The sequence below is a fragment of the Sceloporus occidentalis genome, unplaced genomic scaffold (genome assembly GCF_023333645.1).
Source record: "Sceloporus occidentalis isolate IW3139 unplaced genomic scaffold, rSceOcc1.0.p SCAF_3, whole genome shotgun sequence".
Taxonomy (NCBI): Eukaryota; Metazoa; Chordata; class Lepidosauria; order Squamata; family Phrynosomatidae; genus Sceloporus; species Sceloporus occidentalis.
This window is the reverse complement of record NW_028316983.1, coordinates 34,400,385-34,422,021: the sequence shown is the minus strand read 5'-3', so window position 1 is coordinate 34,422,021 and position 21,637 is coordinate 34,400,385. Positions and strand designations below refer to the sequence as shown.

At 40.6% G+C, this 21,637-nt stretch overlaps 2 protein-coding genes across 3 annotated transcripts in view; both read right to left on the bottom strand.

Moving 5' to 3' along the window:
- Positions 1-2,236, bottom strand: part of ARHGAP40 (Rho GTPase activating protein 40) — an 84,836-nt gene extending 82,600 nt beyond the window's left edge. The window contains exon 1 of the mRNA XM_089513994.1: positions 2,196-2,236. The gene's annotated coding sequence lies outside the window, so the exon portion shown is untranslated. The remainder of the gene's footprint in view (positions 1-2,195) is intronic.
- An 11,942-nt stretch (positions 2,237-14,178) lies between these two features.
- Positions 14,179-19,968, bottom strand: ADIG (adipogenin). Of its 2 annotated transcripts, none has more exons than XM_089513990.1 (3): positions 19,747-19,968; positions 16,094-16,395; positions 14,179-14,913 (listed from the first exon to the last, which is right to left on the bottom strand). In XM_089513990.1, exons 1-3 carry the CDS (start codon positions 19,871-19,873, stop codon positions 14,680-14,682), a joined length of 663 nt encoding a protein of 220 aa, XP_089370116.1. In that variant the 5' UTR covers positions 19,874-19,968; the 3' UTR covers positions 14,179-14,679. The 2 variants fall into 2 exon arrangements, with proteins under 2 accessions (XP_089370116.1, XP_089370117.1); XM_089513991.1 differs by having other exon boundaries at positions 14,766-14,878.
- Between the last annotated feature and the right edge of the window lie 1,669 nt (positions 19,969-21,637).

The following is a 21,637-nucleotide window of genomic DNA, read 5'->3' as shown; positions in this document are numbered from 1 at the left end:
TGAATACTCCCCTTCCCCCCCAAAAAAAACCCAAAAATGTTTATGCGTGGCTCAGATAGTGACATCTTTGCTTTCCGATGGTTCCATATACACAAACTTTGTTTCATGCCCAAAATAATTTATAATATTGTATTAAATTACCTTCAGGCTATGTGTATAAGGTGTATATGAAACAAATGAATTTTGTGTTTAGACTTGAGTCCCATCTCCAGGATGTCTCATTATGTACATATATACAAATACAGGTATTGTAGAATCCAAAAAATTCAAAATCCAAAACATTTCTGGTCCCAAGCATTTTGGATAAGCAAGACTCAACCCACGTAACATGGAGAATATACAATGTCATATATATAGTAGCTATGGATAGTTTCATGAGATTGTCTATAACTCCCCCTGAATTCCCCTGCTTTCAGGCTCTGAAATTCCCTCCCTCAGGAGCCCAGATTGGCCACCTCTCCACTCTGCTATTCTGTTGAATATTAGAAGGAACTTCTTGATCATAAGAGCAGTTTGGCAATGGAACCAATAGTCTAGAGAGAGGTGGTGGGGTCTCCTTGTGTGGACATCTTCAAAAAGTGGCTGGACAGCTGGACAGAAGCTGGGGATGCTTTACCTGGTGGTCCTGCAACTAGTAGTGGGTTGAACTTAATGGCCCACGAAGCCCCTTCCAACTCTATGTTTCTATTTGTCTGTTTATGGCAGCCCTTGACCTACCAGGCCCCTAAGGCAATGCACAAAGGATAAAACACTTAAAGCAGGAAGCTGGTTAAATGCATAACTAAAAACCAATTAAAGCATTAAAATACTCCTAAAACCAGACAATTGTAAACAGTTAAAAAATAGCCAGAGTAAACAATAAGAACCAAAGGCCATGTCAACAGTCTTCACTGCCCATAGGAAACTCAGAAGGGATGGAGCCAGCTTCACCGTTCCTCAGGAGGGAGTTCCATAGATCTCCTTTCCTTGCCAAATAAAGACTCTTTTTTATTTAAACAACATCTGGTGATTAATTGGTTGTACAAAAGGTGCACTGTGTGTTTATACTTTTTTGTTATGTTTTTAAATGATTTTATGCTTTTTAAATTAATGCTGTTTTAATAGAGTAAGTGTTTAAATTGTTTCAGCTTCATTATCAACTTTTTTAGCTTTGTCTTGTTTTGACACACACTTTTTCCCCGTCATGAAAATTCTTAATCATGTCCTCACCTTTGTCATTTTTGTTGTGAAAAGAAGAGATCTGTTTTAATGATGCTGTTTTAACAAATTATATGCTCTCTGTAACTGGTCCCAGTCAGCATTCCAGCCACAGCATTTTGGACCCATTGAAGTTTCCAAACAACTTCCAAAGGCAACCCCACATGATGTGTTACAGTAGTCCAAAGAAGATGTATGCAAGGCATGTGTCACCATAGCCAGATCTGTCATCTCAAGGCACAGCTGGTGTACCAGTTTATGCTGTGCAAATGCACTCCTGCCGCTGCTAAAAGCCTGAGATTTCTGCACAGGTGGAATCCCTATTTCCTAACTTGCCTTCCAACTGACCATGAGCATCTCAGTCTTGTCTGAATAAATTCCAATTTGTTTTCCCTCATCCAATCCATTTCTTGGCTTCTGGCCACTTCTGATTTTGTTTTTGTTTGTTTTGTTTTGTTATTTTTCTTGCCCCTTTTGATGGGGGAGAGGGCATATCTGGCAGTGTTGGTGACCTCTGGAGAGTCTCAAAGAGAAAAAAATGGGCTTCAAACCAGTTGAAGTTGCCTGGGGATTTGTTCCAGCCCCCAACCAAATTGGCTGCCCCTTTTGGTACTTCTATAATTTTCTTCCCTGCTCTTTTATTTAAGAAAGAAGAAAAATATGATAATTTACACAATAGCATGCTACAACCAAAACACCCCAGTTAATCCACAGGGCTGTTTACAAGATGAAAGAACAGGTCAAGACTGGAGGAAGGACACAGAACATCCTGTGCTCTAAAAGTAACTACCGATGAAATATCATAACATTGTTTTTAGAAACATGACAGTGACTCTTGTTTAAATATTAGACAGTTTTTTTTAGAAAATTTAAACACTTGATATAAAAGTAAGACAAAGCAAAGTCCTATTCTAATTGAACCATCAGACACCTGAAATTTCTTCCGCCCACAATTTAGTACCAAAGGATATAAGACAGAGATGTTTATCACACTATACCCTTAAAGTGCCACAATTCCAGTTTGACTCCTCTAGCTGCCTCCTGTTGCATTCTGGGATTGGCAGTTTTAAGGAGGGGTATTTAGAATTCTCAGGCACTCTGCCTGAGAATTCTAAATACCCCTCCTTAAAACTGCCAATCCCAGAATGCAACAGGAGGCAGCTAGAGGAGTCAAACTGGAATTGTGGCACTTTAAGGGTATAGTGTGATAAACATCAACGTGAAGAACACCACCAAGCAGATACTGTACTATTGGCTTATACTGGTAGATACTCTCCAATGCAAGAATCAGTTTGGAGAATGGCAGTCTTCAGGGACTAGTTGGAGAAAGATGTTGCTCTGCCAAAATACTTCCCTTACCCCTATTTTGTTTCCTTACCCCACCCAGCTTTCAGTCATTGTACTGTATTACAGTCCAGTACAACAATTCCCTATTGTTGTTATGTGCCTTCAAGTTGTCTTTGATGATGGTGACTTTATCTTGAAGTTTTCTTGGCAAGATTTATTCAGAGAATATTTGCCACTGGCTATCTCTTAGGCTGAAACAGTGTAACTTGCCCAGGGTCAGTCACTGGGTTTCCATGGTCAATCAGGGACTTGGGCTCTGGTCTCCCAGAGTGCCAGTCCAATATTCAAATCATTACACCATGCTTTTTCTCCCTTGCTCCCCTGATAAAGTTTTTTGGCCTATATCCTCATTCTCCCAGCCTCCCCCTCTCCTCCCGGCAAGTCACTCAATACATGTGAAGGTACTGGGTGTTCCTTAAAAGTAGAGAGAAATGTGATATTACGATAGAAATCACTGTGCGTTCTTCACCCACCTGTCACAGCCCAGCTTTTGCTCTTGCTTTTGTAGTTTGCATGACAAACACAAATAACAGGAAATCAAATACTGGCTCATGAATAAGCTAGTCTAGAATCATATAATTGTAGCGTTGGAAGAGACCACAAGGGCTATCCAGTCCAACCCCCTGCCATGCAGGAAATCTCAATCAAAGCATCCCCAACAGATGGCCATCCTATAAACACACACAGTACACAAATATACTACAAGAGTAGTGGCAAACTGTGGTGTGGCCCTCCAAGAGGTTGTTGGACTATGATTCCCATCAGCCTTAATTGGCAAAGCCGGCTGTGAGAAATGACTGCAGTTCCCGCTCCTGCCCCACAGGATCCCTATTAATATAGCCTTCAGCACATTTTCATTACATTATTTTTTCCCACAGATGCAAATGACAACTACTTACTTATAGAGAGAAATAAAGGGGTTACAAACTCAGAGGTGGGTTACACACCACCAAAAAATATGTATTCCATACGTATTAGGGTTAGGAAGGGGTGGTGCTTCCGCACCCCCCTAACCCTAGTACGTATGGAATACGTACAATATGGCAGCGCCCCTTCCACAAGGGGGCCGCCATATTGACGTAATGGACGCTTTGCGTCCGCACGTGGCGCACCGGGAAGTGACGCCGCTAGTGTGCCCTTTGGCACTTGCGGTACCTCTTCCAGGGCCCGAGAAGGAGCGCAATTTCCACGCTCCTTCTCTGCAGCGTCCGAGAGTCGCACCGTTTAAAGGCTGCATCTCCCGGATGCTGCAAGCGGCGGCGGAGCCAGACCGCCGCTTTTCGGCGGTCTATAACCCACCAGAGTAAGTCATGTGGCCCTCCAAATGTCTTGAACCAAAACTCCCAGCAGTCCTAGCCAGCATCATGACTGGAACCACTGAAAATCTTAAGCTTAAAGCAGGAAATCATTACTTTTTTGGACTACAATTCCCCAAAACCCCAGACCATTGGCCATAATGGCTGGGGGATTCTGGGAGCTACATTTCTAAACAGCATTTCCCCCCCAAGCTTTCTAAGATGTGTCCTTTTTCAGGGGATGCTGAGAGGTTCTCAAACCTGCTTGTGTTGCCATTTTTCCATAAATGGTGTCTTATTGTGTGTGTTTGGGGGGTGTTATAAATTGGAGGCTGCAGGATGAAGACAGGACAGGAAATCCTTCTGGACTTTGACTTAATGCCAAAGAGAGCAAGAGGCAGGCACAGGTCAATGAGGAAGGAAATGGGATCTTGATAAACCAAGCCAGAAAAGGCTAAAGCATTACAATGGGACAACAACACTGCAGACACTTGCAAATGTTAACACAAACTATATTACTGTACTCTAGAGAACTAGAATTACAGTATGCCCTTGGTATCTGCTGTGGTTTGGTTTCAGGCCTCTCCGTGGATTCTAAAATCCATGGATGTTCAAGTCTCATTATACACAATGGCATAATAAAATAGTGCCCCTTATATAAAATTGCAAAGGTATGCTTTTAAAAACTATGCACACAAGAACAAACTTCCACTCTAATCAATACAACCACAGGATCAAGTCCTGCTTCTTAATATACACTGCTTTTCCTATACCAAAGAAAAGAAGCCATCATTCTGGCTGAGATCAGGGGAGGCTTTCATTCAAACAATAACAGCATGTGTTTCTCATAAGGCAAGCAAGCAGAGTCTGCAGGGAAGGGAGCAGCCGAAACGACTAACGGTCCATTCATTTGCAAGCAAACGCCCAATTACAATGTAGTTGTCAGCTAACCGACACCATGAAAAATGCTGGAACGTCTTCCTTTTACCCAGAAAATCTTAAGAGAGAAAAAAATGCTGAACACATTTCTATCTGCTGATTGTTGCTATGCCTTGCAAACTCTGTTAATCTGTTCTACATCCATCCCCTTAAAAGTGTTTCATTGCACACATCAGGCTGTAAACTTCAGACTGATACTCTCTTGGAATATCTCTCTCCCAGCGCCTTTCCACAAAGCATGCTCACAGATCATGTTAACAAGCAGTTACCAGCAAAAGGTTTTGATGATTCAAACTACCAAGGAAAACTATCAAAGAACACATAAGCTGAAAGCCGGCCTCCCCTTTGCATGGCTTGCTGTTAGGAGAAAACAAAGGTAAGTAAGGCTCAACAAGTTGAGGGAACCTTTTCCCAACTCTTGAAAATTTGGGTGCCTGAAATCCTACCAAGAGAGGGAGCCCTACTCAAAAGAGCTATCTTGCTCCCAAGAAAACGCACATGATGAGCTTGAACTGTAGGAAGCAACCTGAATGCTATTGAGGGCGAGCTTTTGAATTTCACACAAAGTCCAGCAGATCAAAACAGCAAGTAAGGGACATGCTTGGGCTATAGCGGCATCATACAAAAAGAGCATAAAGTTAAAGCAATAGGGAAGTCCATCAAACTAAACCAGAGTTACTAATCTTATAATCTCTTCGGGGGGGGGGCAGTTACAGAGAAGGTGTAAAATGTGGGTATATGTCCCCCCCTCCCTCAAAAAAAAGGAGGAAGGAAGAGGGAGAACAAAAGAAATATCACAGCACCTATAAGGCTAACTGGTTTTCAATTTTCCATGAACCTTTGTAGCTATATAAACCTGCTTCTTGGGATAAAGTACCTAGTGGTATTCAGGCCTCTGGTATAAAAGCATCTTTATACAATGTGAAGTCAAAGGGTTTCATGGCCAGCAGCATGCATTGTTTTTTTGGGTGTTTTTCAGGCAAGGTGAGTTTATTCCTAACATTTCACCAGCAGCTATGGCTGGCATCTTCAGAGAAGATGGCATCTTTATACAGTTGTGGGGGTGAGATAGAATGTAATAGGATCCAGAAAGATGCAAATCATGACTCTTGCCCTAAATATTCAATGAACATGAAAATTTTAATGACATTTTCAATGAAAATGAAAATTTCCCTTCAGTCACCCAAACATCCAGCACTGCAGCAATTTCAGCTGAACATTTTGAGAAGACAGAATCAAAGCACTCCTGTTCAGACACCCAAAGGGGGAAAAAAAGGTGCAGCCAAAGTTAGCAAGGAAATGCAAACGCAGCAAAAGTCTTAATGTTGTTGGGTGCCATTTGCAGTGCCTCTGCAAATGCTGGAAATCTGAGGTTTCTGACCTATGGTGACCCTAAGGGTTGTTGCTGGAGGTTTTGGCAGATTTTGTTGGGAGGCTTGGTCCGGTTGCCCTTACACTCCTCTGAGGCTAATGGCAGTCCTCTGAGTGGCAGTGAAGGAAACATTTCATGGAGGACAGAATTCTTATTTGAGGGCAATGCCCACATTTTGCAGTAGGTACACCCCTGCAGTGCCTTCCTCCTCCAATGGCTCAAGTACCTCTAGAACAGTACCTTTGGTTCTCCAGTTGTTTTAGACTCTAGTTCCCAGAAGCCTCAGCCAGCTTGGACAACAGTCAGGAATTCTGGAAGCCGAAAGCCAAAACATCTGGATGGCCAAAGTTTGGGAACCACTGCTCTAGATGTTCATTTTTTAAAAGGCTATCCATCTCTCCCATTCCAGGCACCTGAAAGGGAAACAGTCCCTCTTTTGCAGGAGCCAGAATGCCAGCAACAGGACTAGATTCGTTCCCATTTAATAAGACTGCAGGGACCAGAATCAGTTGGATGCAGATGGGGGGGATACATTTTTTAGGATGTGGGTGTCCTCCCTAAGGTGGCCCTCACTGCAAAGGAGGACAAGGCACCACAAAATGTAGGACGTTCCAGGAAAACGTAGGACACCTAAGCCAAGCTCAAAGCCCTCATCTAAACCTATGCTTCTTGGTCCTGCTCCAAATGGAAGCGCTTTTGTAATTTCTCCTGGAGAGAAGGCTGAAGATGGTGGACGTGTCCGGGAAAAGGAGGACCTCTGGCCAGCCTGGGAGGGGGGCTGGCTTGGAAGAACCAGCCCCAGGGTGACTGATGCCCTAACAAGAAAGGAGGACCTGCAAAAATGTAGGACTTTCCAAGAAAACGGAGGACGTGACCACAGAAAAGCTCAAAGATAAATTCATGCTTCGGAGTCCTACTCCAAATGAGGAGGAGCTTGAAATGGAGGACAGCTCCGGGAAAATGAGGACAGCCGGGTGTTTCCCCTTTGGTCCTCCCAATCTGGACCCACTCTTCTTCCCAGCAAGGACAAGGCTTTCAAGGCAGGCAGGGAGACGAAGGCTAGGTCCAGAGGAGCCATACCTCTCCATCCCTCTCTGCCTTTCCAGGACCATCCTTCCCCCCAAAAGAAGGACAAAGGGGCTGGCCTTCCCCCCGGCGCCTTACCGGCTCCGATCCCGGCAGAAGAGCCCAGGCAGAGGCGCCTCTCTCGCTTCGGATCGCTTCCACTCCTTACAGAAAGAAAGGCAGCGTTTGAATGGAGCCGGAGAGAAGAAGGCGGAGCACTCTGGAGCCAAAGAGGAGCCTAGAAAGGCGGAGTCTGGAGAGGAGAGGAGAGGAGAGGGAAGGCAGAGGGTGCATCCGCACTGCAGCACTAATCCGGGTTGATCCCGCTTTAACTGCCATGGCTCGCTGCTGTGGAATGCTAGAGTAGTTTGGGGTGCCAGCAGAGCAAGTGGAGCCCTGATTTAGAGCTCTCTACCTGTGAACTGGTTGAGTGTGGGACACAGACAGGGGGCTTCTCTGGACTGATGTAGTGTGACCCTACTTTAAGTGCCATGTCTCTATCCTACAGCATCCTGGGATTTGTAGCGCGTTAAACTATTAAACTGAGGCCTGTTACAGACTGCCAAAATAAAGCTGCTTCGGGTCTCTTTGGAGGTATGCTATTTAAATGATGCATGCATACTAAGAATCCGAAAGCTGCACCAAAGCTGCCCTCCAGTGCTTAGGAATGGAGTGTGGCTTTGGCGCGACCTCCGGACTCTTAGGACCCATGCGTCATTTAAACAGCATACCTCTAAAGAGACCTGAAGCAGCTTTATTTTGGCAGTCTGTAACAGGCCTGAGAAGGATTGGGTTTTTAAAATTAAATTTATTATTTATTTATTTAATGCTGGGCTATACAATTTTTAATGGTTTGTATTTAATAGAGTTTAATTTATAACTGTTTTAATCCTTAAACTTGTTTAATTGTTTTTTTTTATTTTATGTTTACATATGTTGATATCTTTTATTGTTTTGGAACTGTATTGTTATATACTTGTTCGCCACCTTGAGTCCCTCTTTTGGGAGAAAGGCAGGATATAAGAAAATGAAATAATAATAATAATAATAATAAACTACAAATCCCAGGATCCCATAGTGTGGAGCTGCAGCACTTAAAGTGATCTCCAAGGCTGCATCCACACTGGAGAAATAACCCGGTTTTGCACCGCTTTAACTGCCCTGGCTCAAGGCTATGGAATTCTGGGAGTTGGAATTTGTTGTGGGGCCTAATTAACAATTTGTAAGCCACTCTGATAGCCTTTTGGCTGAAGAGCGGGGTATAACTAAATTACTATTATTATTATTATTATTATTATTATGTATTAAGCATCCATGTGGATAAACTTAATTTTTGGACAACAGCTCCCAGAACCCCACAGTCAGAAGTGGGTTTGTATTCACGAAAATCAGTCTGAAAGGTGCTTCCACATTTCTTTTTTCTTTCTCCCTTCCCTCCGCCTTACTATCCAAAAAGTAAAGGAATGTGACTGGAGAGAAAAGAAAAAATCTAAACCAAGTCTTCTTCCTTTTTTCCTGGCTACTTTCAGAAGTTTGTCTGGTTGCTATAGAACTAGGATTTCAAGAGACCTTTGGATTTGGAAACACTGGGGAGCAGCAGATGAAAGTTGATTCCAAAGTGGGGTTGGCCTGTTGCCCAGGACTTCTCCGGTGAAGGAGAATGCCGGATCTCTTTTCTAAGCCTTATGTCTGTTTCTAAAAAAGAAAATGGCAAGTAACTGAGTGACAGACAGTTCATTTTTCTTTTTTATGTAAGAATTTCCCAGGGTGCATAACTTGGTTTGGTTCCATTCATGCTATGCATTTTTAATATTCTTTTAGAGTATGTCTTCATCACCCCCCAGTCTACCAGAGTTCCCGAGGCAATGAAAACCAATTAAAACATTACAAAGATAAAACAATCTGAAAACACTCTTTAACACTGTCTGTGTTTGCTAATTTCAAACACTGGATGCTATGTGAAACAGTTACTTCCCCCAGACTCTGTCTTCAGTGTGGGGTCCAACTTAGAAAGAATCTGAGCAATTTTCTCTCCAAAGTATTTATCAAATTCATCACAGCACTTCTTCAGCAGTCTGGGGTCTAGGATGTAATAACCCTTTAACTACTCAGAACAGCTGTGCTGGATGAGATTGAGCTGATGTAATAGAGGCAGAAAAGAATTGTTTCTTTGCTGCCCTCTCTGCTGCAAAGTAGGTTCTAAAATGGTCCTTAACCTGTGGTCAGTCAGATTCCTGTAAGGCCAGATATTGAGACAGGCCCACAGTTGCTATGGAAGGCAATAAATCTTGAGCTGGCCCTAACGAAGGTTCTTCATTGTGGAAGAAAATCTGAAAATCCCTCAATACAGTAAATTTGGGGGAGATTAACACCATCTCCAAGATCACCTCTAATAGCTCTGGCAGCAAGACAGTTGAGCAGTCGGATGGATGGTACACCAACAGGATCCCCATCCTGTCTTGTTTCTCTGTTGCCAGGTGTATACACTCAAATCTTAGAGAAGGACAAGGTACTTCAATACTGGAGTGGACTCATGATCAATCACTGTAACTCTTCTTCTCTACCTATCAGATCATGCCTGCTGCTGCACCTGGAAAACTGGTAGGTATAACTTAGGTCAAGTAGACACAGACCTTTTCATTGAACCAGGTTTTAGTTATACATGCAAGGTATAGTGCTAAGATACCACTTTAACGGGCATGGGAACATTGTATGGAATCCTGGGATTTGCAGTTTAGGGAAGGGCATTTAAAATTCTCAGCCAAAGAACTCTAGTTCTTAAACTATCACCCCCATGGTTCCATAGGATATAGCCATGATAGTTAAAGGGGGATCAAAGGGTATATCTACACTGTAGAAATAATGCAGTTTGACACCACATTAATGGACATAGTTCCATCCTACAGAACTCTGGGATTTGTAGTGTTGCAAAGCACCAGCTCTCTTTGACAGAGAAGGCTAAATACTTTGTAAAATTACAAATACCAGGATTCCATAGGATGGAGCAACAGCAACAGAAGTGGTGTCAAATTGCAGTATTTCTACAGTGTTGAGGACTCCTGATCCGTTGCATAATCCATAAAAAGTCTTGTTGCGTTTTAAAAGCATAACAGATTTTATTATGGCATAAACCTCCCTAGATTACAGGCTACATCATTAAATTCAAGTGATAGAGTGGGATGTACTCCATGGAAAGGTGTGCCTTAATAAAATGATTTAGTGTTTTTATGAGATCCTTTGATATTGTGGGAAGACTTCCTTGAAACACAAATGGTTTGTGATAGAAGAATGTTGTGTGTTGTACAGTATTGAATGGTGCAGCTGGAGGTGTGTTGTGAAGGGGATTTGTTTCTATTTAATTGGTAATCCATTGTCTTGCAGGGAAATCCCTTGAGTTTGGGTGGTGCTCATTTTGCTTGTCTTGAGTCTTGATATTTTGTATTTTTCAGGACTGGTAGGCAAACCTTGTTTACTTTCACAGTTTCTTCTTTTCTGCTGAGGTGCTCCAGGTGTTTGTGGATTTCAATGGCCTAATGGTTTTACCTCTGCTCTGAATCACTTTCCAAAGAGAGTTGAACTCCAGTGGCCTACCTACATGGAGCAATTGTAGTAGTTACCAACTTACCTATCATGGCTTCATCTTAAAGAATCATTGGATGTTGAGGAAGGCCTTAACATTCTCTACTAAAGGGAGCTAAGGGGTATCATTCAAGTTAATGCAACAGCACTCTTTGGGAGATAGTTCTACCTCAGTAATTGTTGTTGTGTACCTTCCAGTAGTTTCTGACTGATGACAACCCTAAGGCAAAATTATGGGATTTTCTTGACAAGGTTTCTTCCGAGCAAGTTTGTCTTTGCCTTCCTCAGAGGCGAAGAGAGCATGACTTGCCCAAGGTCACTCAATGTGTTTCCATGGCCAAGTGGGAATCTAAACACTGTCCACAGTCATAGTCCAACACTACACCATGCTGATTTTGAAGTCACTTAAGTAACTGACAAATGCCAGATTCAATAGGACAGAACCATAGCAATGAAAGTGTTTTGAAACTGCCATAATTGTCCAGTGTGGATACATCCCAAGAGGAGTCAGACACCTTTGCCTTCACAGTCAGAACCCTATGTGGATGGGGGGGAAGGATCATTGTCCGCATGCATAGGCTGAATGAGGGAATTCCCTCCTGAGAGCAGACTGAGGGGAGGAGTGGCAAAATGTAGGAGAACATAGCTATGGCAGCCTGTCCTGTGACCCCTATTCTAGCTTGTTGCCTTCAGGAAGATGCTACCTAACCAGTTGGTTAATGGGATGTTAAAAGGAAAGGTCAAGAGATTCAAATCTCTCCAAAATGCTTGTCAATTATTCAAAGCCACAACGGGGATTCAGTTCAAATGTATACCAAAGGTCAGGGAAATAAGTGCAGATTCAAAGAGCTCTTCAGCTTTAATGAACAAGCAGTGCCCATTATTAAAAGTTAGCCTTTCAGAACTAGAACGCTTGCTCCAATGTGAACAAGGAATTTGAGTAAACCATAACAAAGATTTGTCCACGTAAGAAACGTTAATGCAGCTTGAAGTATCATTACAGTCCTTCACTGTAGACCTCATCCCTATAATCCTCTCTGTTAGCCTCCTTATTTACTCCTTTTTACTTTTTATTCTCTATTATGTTCAGTGCTTGTTTATGCATTTCTTGTTACCTTAATTGTTACATGCTAGTTTATAATATTTCATGTGAAACTAATAAATATAAATATTTTTTTAAAGCTTGAATTTAATCTCTGTCATGTTAGTGCCCCAAAACTTCTTATCTTAAATATCTGCATGGGAATAGTTGTACCAATTCAATTTGGTTAGTACTTATGGGAAGGATCTTCGTTTTTTGAAGAATTTGCTAGTTTTTCTCTATTTCTTCATATTAATGATGGGAAGAACTTGGCATTTAAAAAAATACTGCTAAAGAAAGCCAAAAAAAAAAAAAAAAAGACTTTCCCATTCTCATCACAGTCCTATTCATGTCTACTATGAAGTTAAGTCCTATTAACACTTAGGAAAACACAAGTCCATCCTTCAGACATAACTTATGGCCATTTAGGCCATGCGTCAGTCATTTGGAAGAATTCTTGGTCATCACTTTACATCTGCCATCAGAACCACCTTCAGGAAGAGCAGTCAGATTTAAGAGAAAGCAACAGACATCATGGAGTATAGCTGAATGAAATGCAATGCCGGAAAATACATTTTATTTAATATCTAGTGCAACTCTCAAGAAATAACTAATTTTTCATTAGATAATTATAGCTGTTACAGCATCACATCTTTGTTAACATTTTCACAATTCTAGATAACATGGCTGGATGTTCAGAAGGCTTTTAAGGACAGCTTAAAGTGTTTCAGTTGTAACTGTTTGAATAGGCTGTAAATATATCCAGCTTTCTATGTACTTAGCCTAACAGATTTAGTGAGGTAGTATGTGAAGTGGAAATTTTTCATATTAATCAAATATATTGGACTACTATTTTTATCTGACTTTTACAGGTTTAATCTCCTTTATCCAGCATTCTGGAATATTCCAAACACCCAAACTATTGTTTATGGATGGCTGAGATAGTGACATCTTTGCTTTTTGGTGATTCATTGTGCATAAACTTTGCTTCATGTACTAAACTATTTAAAATATTGAATAAAATTATCTTCAAGCTATATGTATACATGAAACAAACATGAATTTTGTGTTTAGACTTGGCTCCCATCTCCAAAATATCTCATTATGTATGTATATGAAAATATAAATATTTGAAAAGCCAAAATTGAAAACACCTCTGGTCCCAAGCTTTTCAGGGACACTCAACCTATACCAATTAGAGCACCTGGGAAAGAAATTATAGCACATAGTAAATAATAGCTATCACAATAAGAACATAACAATTCAACATTCAAAACAGCATCTAAACTATTGAGATAACATTGTTAATTTCTTAATTGATTGGAAGAGAAAAGTGACAGGCTCAGACACTTCCCTTAAGCCTGAGGGCAGGGAACCGTCCAATTAAAAAGATTGTATGTACAGCGCTGTGTAAATTTACAGCGCTTTATAAATAAAGGTTAATAATAATAATAATAATAATTCTCAGGCGCAGTCATAATGCACTGTTAACATTAATTGGCAGACTCACTGTAAATATTCATTACAGTTCATGATTTAAAATGTTCCATGTTACTGTCCATACAGACATAACACTATCTTATCATTACCTCAAAGAAAAGAAAACAAGGGATTTTGTTGCATTTTTAAAAACAAACAAAAACAAAAGCAAAACACATTATTTCTGCTGTTTGTCTTGGACCTAAATTGGCAAGTATCAGCCAGATGACTTTTTCTTCAGCTGCACCTAGACTGTGGCATGCCAAAAGAGATTTGACAGCTGAATATGCTCTCTGAATTGAAAACAGTATTGAAGAGCAGTCTTTTCCAACAGGCTTATCCAGACAATCTTTAAATTGTGAATTTAGATGCTGAATTTTAAATGTCGGCTGTTTAAAATTGAATTTCTTATTTGACCTTTTAAACTGCTGCATGGTTTAATTAATGTGTTTTAATTGATGTTGTTCATTTTTTATTTGTTGTTGTTCCCCATCTCAATCCATGCGGGAGAGACAGGTAAGAAATCGTCATCGTCATCATTATCATCATCATTATGAAAGTTGTAGTGCAGCAACATCTGGAAGGCAACAAGTTCTGCAGCCTAGCTTCACATCAATTGTACCTTCTTGATTGGCAATGGGAGGGGGAAGAAGCTACTCATACACAGCTGTACTGTGGGATTAAAAAAATTAAAACACATAGCTCTAAAGGAGAAAACATTCAATGTGATATCATTTCTTCACATACTCTTTGAAAAAGTTAACATTAAACTAGTAGGAGGAACTTATTGTCTAATTGTTCTAACCAGAGGGGATCAGAAAGTAGTAAAGATGATTGTTAGGCTGACAGGAATACCAAGACAGAATAGAGGGTAAGTAAAAATGTTGGCCTGAAAGTCCCAGCAACTCAAGCCAATATTGCCAAAGATAAGGAATACTGGGAGGTACAGTCCTACAATATCTAAAAGGCTGCAGTTTACCCACCTATGTAATAAAACAATGTCTTTTGATATATTTATCTGAAATAAAGCATCAGATAAGACGTTATGGTTTTGGTTCTACCACTTGTTTGGGATATGGAAAAATCTGACATATATTGATTCCCTTAGGAAAAGGAGGAATATAAATTATTATTATTATTATTATTATTATTATTATTATTATTATTATTTGCAACTTTCCCCTGTTCAAACCTGATCATCTGAGTTAATGGCAGTGAAGCACATCCCAGTAATCTATTGTCAAGTGAGTGATAATTACAAGAATGCAACACTCTTCCTTTGTTTGGTGGAGTCACTGCATTTTAATTTCCCCCCTTTGATATCATTAGTCCCAGAAGTCCTTTTTCTCTTTCTTTCTCATGATGGAAGGTGACAGAGCAGAGATTCCTTGCTTTAGAGAAATCATGATGTTCATAGGCTTTTCACCCAGCCAGGCAAAGAATCGATATATACGGATAAACAGAGATGAAGGCAGACGCTGGATTCGCAGGACATTGGAGATCTCAAGCAACTGACTGAGAAGGCTGAAGAGGAGAGAGATCAGCAGAACACACAGCAGCTAAGAGAGAATAACATCTCAGTAAGATATACTCTTAGGAATTATATATGTCTCCCATTTTTTTCTCCAGTATTCACAAAATTAAAACAATTAGTGCAACAAAACCATTTTCCATGTGATTATTCTTGAGGCTGCTGTTTTGTTGCTGATTGCTATCAAGTCAGATTTGAATTATATCAACCCTATGACTTACACGACACTCTGATATTAACAGCCTAGCTCAGCACTTGCAAACTCAAGGCTGTGGCTTTCTAGACTAAATCAATCGACATGTGTTGTGGTCTTTGACTTTTCCTACTATTGCCTCAGACTTTACTGAGCGCTATCAGAGTGAAGCAAAATAAATGACTGGGCACCATGTCTTGAGTACTATCCCACACATCTGATCCTCTATTTCCCTTGGACCAGAAGAAGGCCTGCTGCATTGAGGGCCCTTTCCAAAGAGTTGTAATTGGAATTTTAAAACTTTTCCAACACCAGTGTGGAGTCTTAGCAAGTATTCAAGGTTCAACAGATTAAAGGAAGGAAAGTTAAAGAGCTTTTAGCAACTCCCTCTTTTGTTATAGTCCTATACTATAGCAAAAATACTTATGATAAAGAGAGAGACCAAGAAGAGAGAAAAGTTGAAAACCTAGGATTTGCTTGTTTGTTTATTTCACTTATATCCTGCCATTCTGACAAAATGGGATCCAAAGCAGCATGCACTGGTTTTAAAAAAATAAGATAATTAAAATATTGAGTTAGAAGAGAATTACAGTAAATATCAGTATTATTTACAACATGATTAAAATAGATCCCAGAGTGAAAACTGGAGAGGATCCCTATACCTTTAATATTTGTGTAGGAGAGAGAATTTCAAGGGGTATTGTATGATAAGCAATACCTGCTGAAATTACCTCTTCTACACAATGATTAAAGGTACAGAAATTGTCCCCAGCTTTCAGATTTGCAACCCTATGAAAACTCCCATAATCCTCTCTGGTTCATAATTATATAACACACAAGCTCACAAGTTTCAATTAGACGTAAAGCACTAGTCCTACATCTATTATTCCTTTACATGGAAAAGATTAATTTGTTAACTTCTCAAAGTCTAATTTATCTAGGTAACATGGAGAGCAGGATTGAGATAAGGAGTTGTAACATTCATCCAACAAGTAGTACAGCCTATTCTACTTACCATCAATGTGTTATACAAAGAATTTTTCTCAGAGCAATACTGTTTTATAGACTGGTCTAATTTGTCTGAAATTATGGCAGATAGGCCTTTCCCCTGGACTGCCTCCTTGGAGCTCAGATAGGCAGGTTTAGGGCCTATTTGTTTCACAGGTGGAGTCATCCTCATGCCACTTTTTGAGGCTCTTTTCAGAGTATCATTTTGGCTGTTACTTCCTCTGGATTCATTTTCTGTTTGGAGGTCAGCGTTTCCATCAGTATTATCAGAAGGTGGCATCTTTATCTTTTTAACAATAAGTCTTTGATCTGAAAAAAAGTTATAGGCATCGATCATTTTTATGACAAAATAACATGGAAGAAGTAAGGATCCAGTTTGCTGTACTGGGAAACCAGAGTTTGAACCCCAGCTCAGCTATCTAAACCCACTGGGTGACCTTGGGCCAGCCAGCCACATTTTCTCAGTCTCAGAGGATGGCAATGGTAAACCCTCTCTTAAGAAACATGCCAAGAAAACCTTATGATAGGGTCACCTTACAATTGCCATAAATTGGAAACAACTTAAAGGCACACAACAACAACAACAACATGGAATAACAAAATGCTAGAAGGCAGATGGATATTTTTAGCTAGAGTTCAGAAACTGCAACTGCTGGATCTGGCTCCTTTGTGAAAAGTAAATGTGAAGTTTTGGTTGCAGAAATGCATCAAATGCATTTGTAAAATGACAGAATTACCCCTCTGGATATCCATTTAAGGAGTTAACAAGTGAATTTGACTTCTGATCTCCGCATACATGTGTGTGTGTGTGTCATGAAATTTATTTCTTCAACACACTTTTCTTCAATTACAAATATGGGGTTTATATAAATTGCTAGCAATATTGTCAACAGCTCTCAAGGTGACAAGAATTAAAGAATCCATATTGCAAAAAACAAAACAAAAACCCTAGTTCTTGACTTTGTTTTTCAAGTGGAAATGTTGTTCATTTTCTATTCTTCAGTCTTACTGAGTTCATTAATGCTTCTTGTTGTTGTGTGCCTTTAAGTCATTTCAACTTATGGTGACCCACTTAAGGTCACCCAGTGGGTTTCCATGGCTGAGCAGGGAATCAAGCCCAGTCTCCTAAATCTTATTCCTATGCTGAAACTACTACACCACACTAACTCTCCTAGGCTAGTTAGGGGTAAAACAGACTACCCCTTCCTGGTATCTTGGGAGTACGGCATTTATACATCGCACACTCCCAGGCCAGTTGGAAGCTGTCCAGTCATTTACATGGGTGGGGGGGGGGGCTTCACAATGTTCCAGCGGCACAGCATTTAGACACCACACACCACCGGAGCATCATTTATATGCCACACATGGCTGGAGCATCATGAAGCCAGCTATTTGCCACTCCTTTTTTTAGGCAGCTTCAAGGTGGATTGGGGCCACAGTATGTAGTTGATGCAGCCCCAATTCAGCTTCAGAAGGGGCTGTTTCAAACTGCCCCTTCCACCAGTCTATTTTGCCCCTTAGTTATGCTCAGAAGGGCTTACCTCTAGTGCTGTTTGGATTGCAGTCTCAGTTATATATACTGAAGAAGAGGTCTATGTATTAGGAAGCATGCAGAAAAAAAATTGTTTTGACATTGTGGCACATGGATGTCAATTCCACTCTTCATATATTACAAAAGTTAATATAATTCAAATAGCAGCAGTTCCATCCCAAAACAATTTCTGCTAATGTGTCTTCTCCTGACCCTGAAACCTGCTGGAATGTTTCAGATCAAAGAGGATATGTATTTTACTTCTGTAATTGGTAACTAGTGGGTGTCCAAGTTTGCTACCCCTTGATACGACTTGATATGATTTGACTAGAAATGCCATAGTTATAAATAGTCTTTGTTTCCGGAAATTTGCATCAACAGGACAATAGAGTGGTAAATCCTTTAGCGGACATTGCATCCACACTGCAGAATCAATGCAGTTTGACACTGCTGTAACTTCCATAACTCAGTGCTATGGAATTCTGGGATTGTAGTTTTGTGGGATATTTAGCCTTCTGTCCAAGAGCTCTAGTGTCACAACAAATAGAGAGATGACAGTTAAAATGGTGTCAAACTGCATTAATTCTGCAGTTTGGCAGCAGCCTAAAGAAACAAACCTAGTATGCCTTTGGTATTTCACACTAAAAAGCACCATATCCCTCCTCCTCTTTGCTAATTTTGCAAACTACCTTCCTACTGTTAGCACAGGGTAGGGATGGGGAGAGTGTAATCCTCCAAATCATGTTGGATTGCAGTATCACTGAAAGATGATGTGTTGTTGTGGCTAGAGTGTCAAGACTGGGGCTTGAGAGATCCAGGTTCAAGCCTACAATGAACAGTAAAACTCACATGGAGAGCTTGTCCAGCCAGGGATACAGTGAGGACGAATTAGGGATGAATATGGGCATATACAGGGCCTTGAAATAACTGGAGGAAAAGTAGGATACAAATGTAACAAAATGTAACAGCCAGCACAGAAAATGGTGAGGGATGGCGGAGTTAAAGCTCAAGGACAGCTAGAACATTACATGACCTCCATAAGGTGTGGCAGTCTCAAGGCTGTTCATATGAATTGTTCAGTGCTAACATGTGGATTTTTAAAAGACAACAACATGGAATACAAAGCTAAATAAATGTAATAGTAAGGAAACACTGCATTCTTATGCAAGCAAGCCATCACACTACATTCCTATTTAAATGGCTAGCCCACAGTGAAGGAGAGAGCAAAATGTTTCTCAAGTACAGCATAGACATAGTTGTTGGGGTTTTCTCCTGTCAGAGGACAGATAGTTCCAAAAGAGACATGACTCTACCAAACCCTATACTATACTTCTTTAGTCCTGATCCATAAACCACTGACACTTTAAACCTAAAAAAACCTGGAAAGAAGACAATTTCAAGTATAACATGGCACTTGTGTTTGCTTCTGACTCCTATGCTCCACACAGTTCAGGATTAGGTGTGAAAATAAGATAATATGAAACAGACAGAAGGAACTTGCTGTAGAAATTTAAGCAAATCACCCCCCCCCCCTTAGTTCCATGAATTGACCCTGTTCAGTCAGCTGGTACATTCACCTAATAAAAGTATATAAATTATAAATACAGGTTTCAAATTGATTGCAAATCATATTAAACTGTACAGAAGCCATTGCACACAGGGCTGGATTTATGGTTAAGTTGCCTATAGCAAATGGTTTGTGGTTTCATGAAAGGGAAACAATTATTAGATACTACATTTTGATTGTATTTTTTACCTTCCAGGGCAAGGGAAGAAGAATTGATGGGATTTTTCAGGAGACACAATATATTCAACAATCATGGATTTATGCAACTTGATCAGAAAAGGAGAGTAAAATTGTTTGATAAATCCTGTTTTAAGAAATTTTCTGGCTTTAAGACTTTTGTGCAAGAAAGATTTAATAAGTAAGACACAGCACTTATTACAATAGTATGCATAATAGTAATTAACTTTCAAACTGTCTTAAATTTCTAACAGCACACAAGAAGAGTACTGAGCTTCACTCCAAGATGATCAGGATGAAGCTAAAAATAGTTTTACACTACAATTGCTTTAAAAAGAATGCTAATACCTTAATACATAAGCACATCTCTTGCAGCAAGGCTTACCTTCATTTAGAAGACGCCGAAACCAGAAAATCAGTAGGATCAGTAGTAACCCAAAAGGCAAGCAAAACCAAAAGAAAAGGACAGGAAATGTTAGATCATTGATTAAAGGGACGAGGGGGTACTTCATAGCTGCTTCAAAATCCAACTCAGCTGACTGGGCACATGTTTCACTAAATACATGCTGTGCTACACTAAACACCTTTTGGTAACTACGCTCTCTTATTACGTCACAGCCTGAATCACAAAGCAGCTATGCTGCTACTCCTATATAGCTGCTTTAAATGAAGGCCTCAATCCCATTAAGGGAATCGTGCAACAGATTAGACAGGGGATAACTGGAGAAACTGCAGTAACCTGATATAATAGCACCTCCAACATCTTAACTAGAAACAATAAATTAATCGGAAAAAATAATAGAGAATTTCCTTTATAGAACATTAGCATTCAGATCCTAAAGTTGAACTTCTAAAAGTATTTATATGGAAATAAAACCTATTAAATCTAATAGGTCTCACTTGCAAGTAAAACTGCTTAGAACTGCGGTGCGTAACTGCACAATCTCATGCGTGTTTCTCAGTGTGTTCAGCGTGGCTGATTCCTAGACAACTCTGCGTATATGGTATTGTACCCTTGCAGTCTATGTGTTTAAGCTGATTTCTGTGTAATTATTTCTGAAGAAGAATACTAAAAGTATGTTGTTGTTAACTGCCCTAGAGCTGGCCTTGACTCATGGTGATCCTGTGGATGAAACATCTCCAAGACCCCCTGTTCTCCACTACTCTGCTCACATCCTGAAGGCTCATGCCCCTATTACTGAGTCCAGCCGTTTGGTATGTGGCCTTCCTCTCTTTCTACTGCCCTCTACTTTTGCTGGCATCATTGTCTTTTCCACTGATTCATGCCTTTTCATGCTGTGTAAGCCAAAGTACAACAACCTCAATTTAGTCTTCATAGGCGGGTTACAGACCGCTGAAAAGCGGTGGTCTGCTGCCGCCGCCGGTTACAGCATCCGGAAACTGCAGCAGCCAAATGGCGCGGTTCCCAGACGCTGCAAAGAAGGAGCGCGAAAATCGCCCTCCTTCCTGTGCCCCGGAAGAGACGGCACAAGTGCTGAAGCGTGCACTCGCAGCGTCATTTCTGGGGCGCGATGTGCAGATGCAGTGCATCCACTACGTCAAGATGGCGGCGGCCGTGTGGAATGGCCGCCGCCATTTCTACGGACTCAGTCCGTACTAGGGTTAGGGACGTCTGGAAGAGACGCCCCTTTCTAACCCTAGTACGGACTGAGTCCGTGCTAGGGTGCCCGTTTGTAACGGGACTTTGTTTCTATGGAGAGCTCAGGCTTAATCTGTTCTAGAATCCATTTGTTTTTCCTCTTGGCTATCGATGGCATCCTCAGCACTCTTCTCCAGCACAACATCTCAAATGAATTTATTTTCTTTCTGTTGGCTTTCTCACATCTGTAGATGATGAGGAGGAACAGAATGGCTAGAAAAATCCTCACTTTCGTATTCAGAATTATATCTTTACACTTTAGGATTCTGCCCAGTTTCTTCATAGCTGCATTTCCCACTTGTGTTCTTCTAATTTCTTGGCTGTCAACTCCATTTTGACCAATATCTGATCCAAGATATGAAAATTCCTTGATTATTTCAATTTCCTTGTTATCTAGGATGAATTCTTATAGCTCTTCTGTGGTGATTAGTTTTCCTTTCTTAATATCAGGTGCTGTAGGCTATATTTCAGATGAGGAAACTGGCAAAATCACTTCTAGAGTATTCCTTGCCTAGAAAACTCACAGGGTCACCGTCAGATATCAAGAGTAGGGAAAGGAAAGTAGTGATTATGCATAAAGGAGAAATAAAATCCTAAACAAGAAGTGTTGGTTTAT

Coding starts and splice junctions, on each gene's coding strand:
- ADIG (XM_089513990.1), bottom strand. CDS start 19,873: ATGAAGTACCCCCTCGTCCCTTTAATCAATGATCTAACATTTCCTGTC. Junction 16,396..19,746: donor TCGGCGTCTTCTAAATGAAG/GTAAGCCTTGCT, acceptor ACTTTTTTTCAG/ATCAAAGACTTATTGTTAAA. Junction 14,914..16,093: donor CTTTGTATAACACATTGATG/GTAAGTAGAATA, acceptor ATTCTCTCTTAG/CTGCTGTGTGTTCTGCTGAT.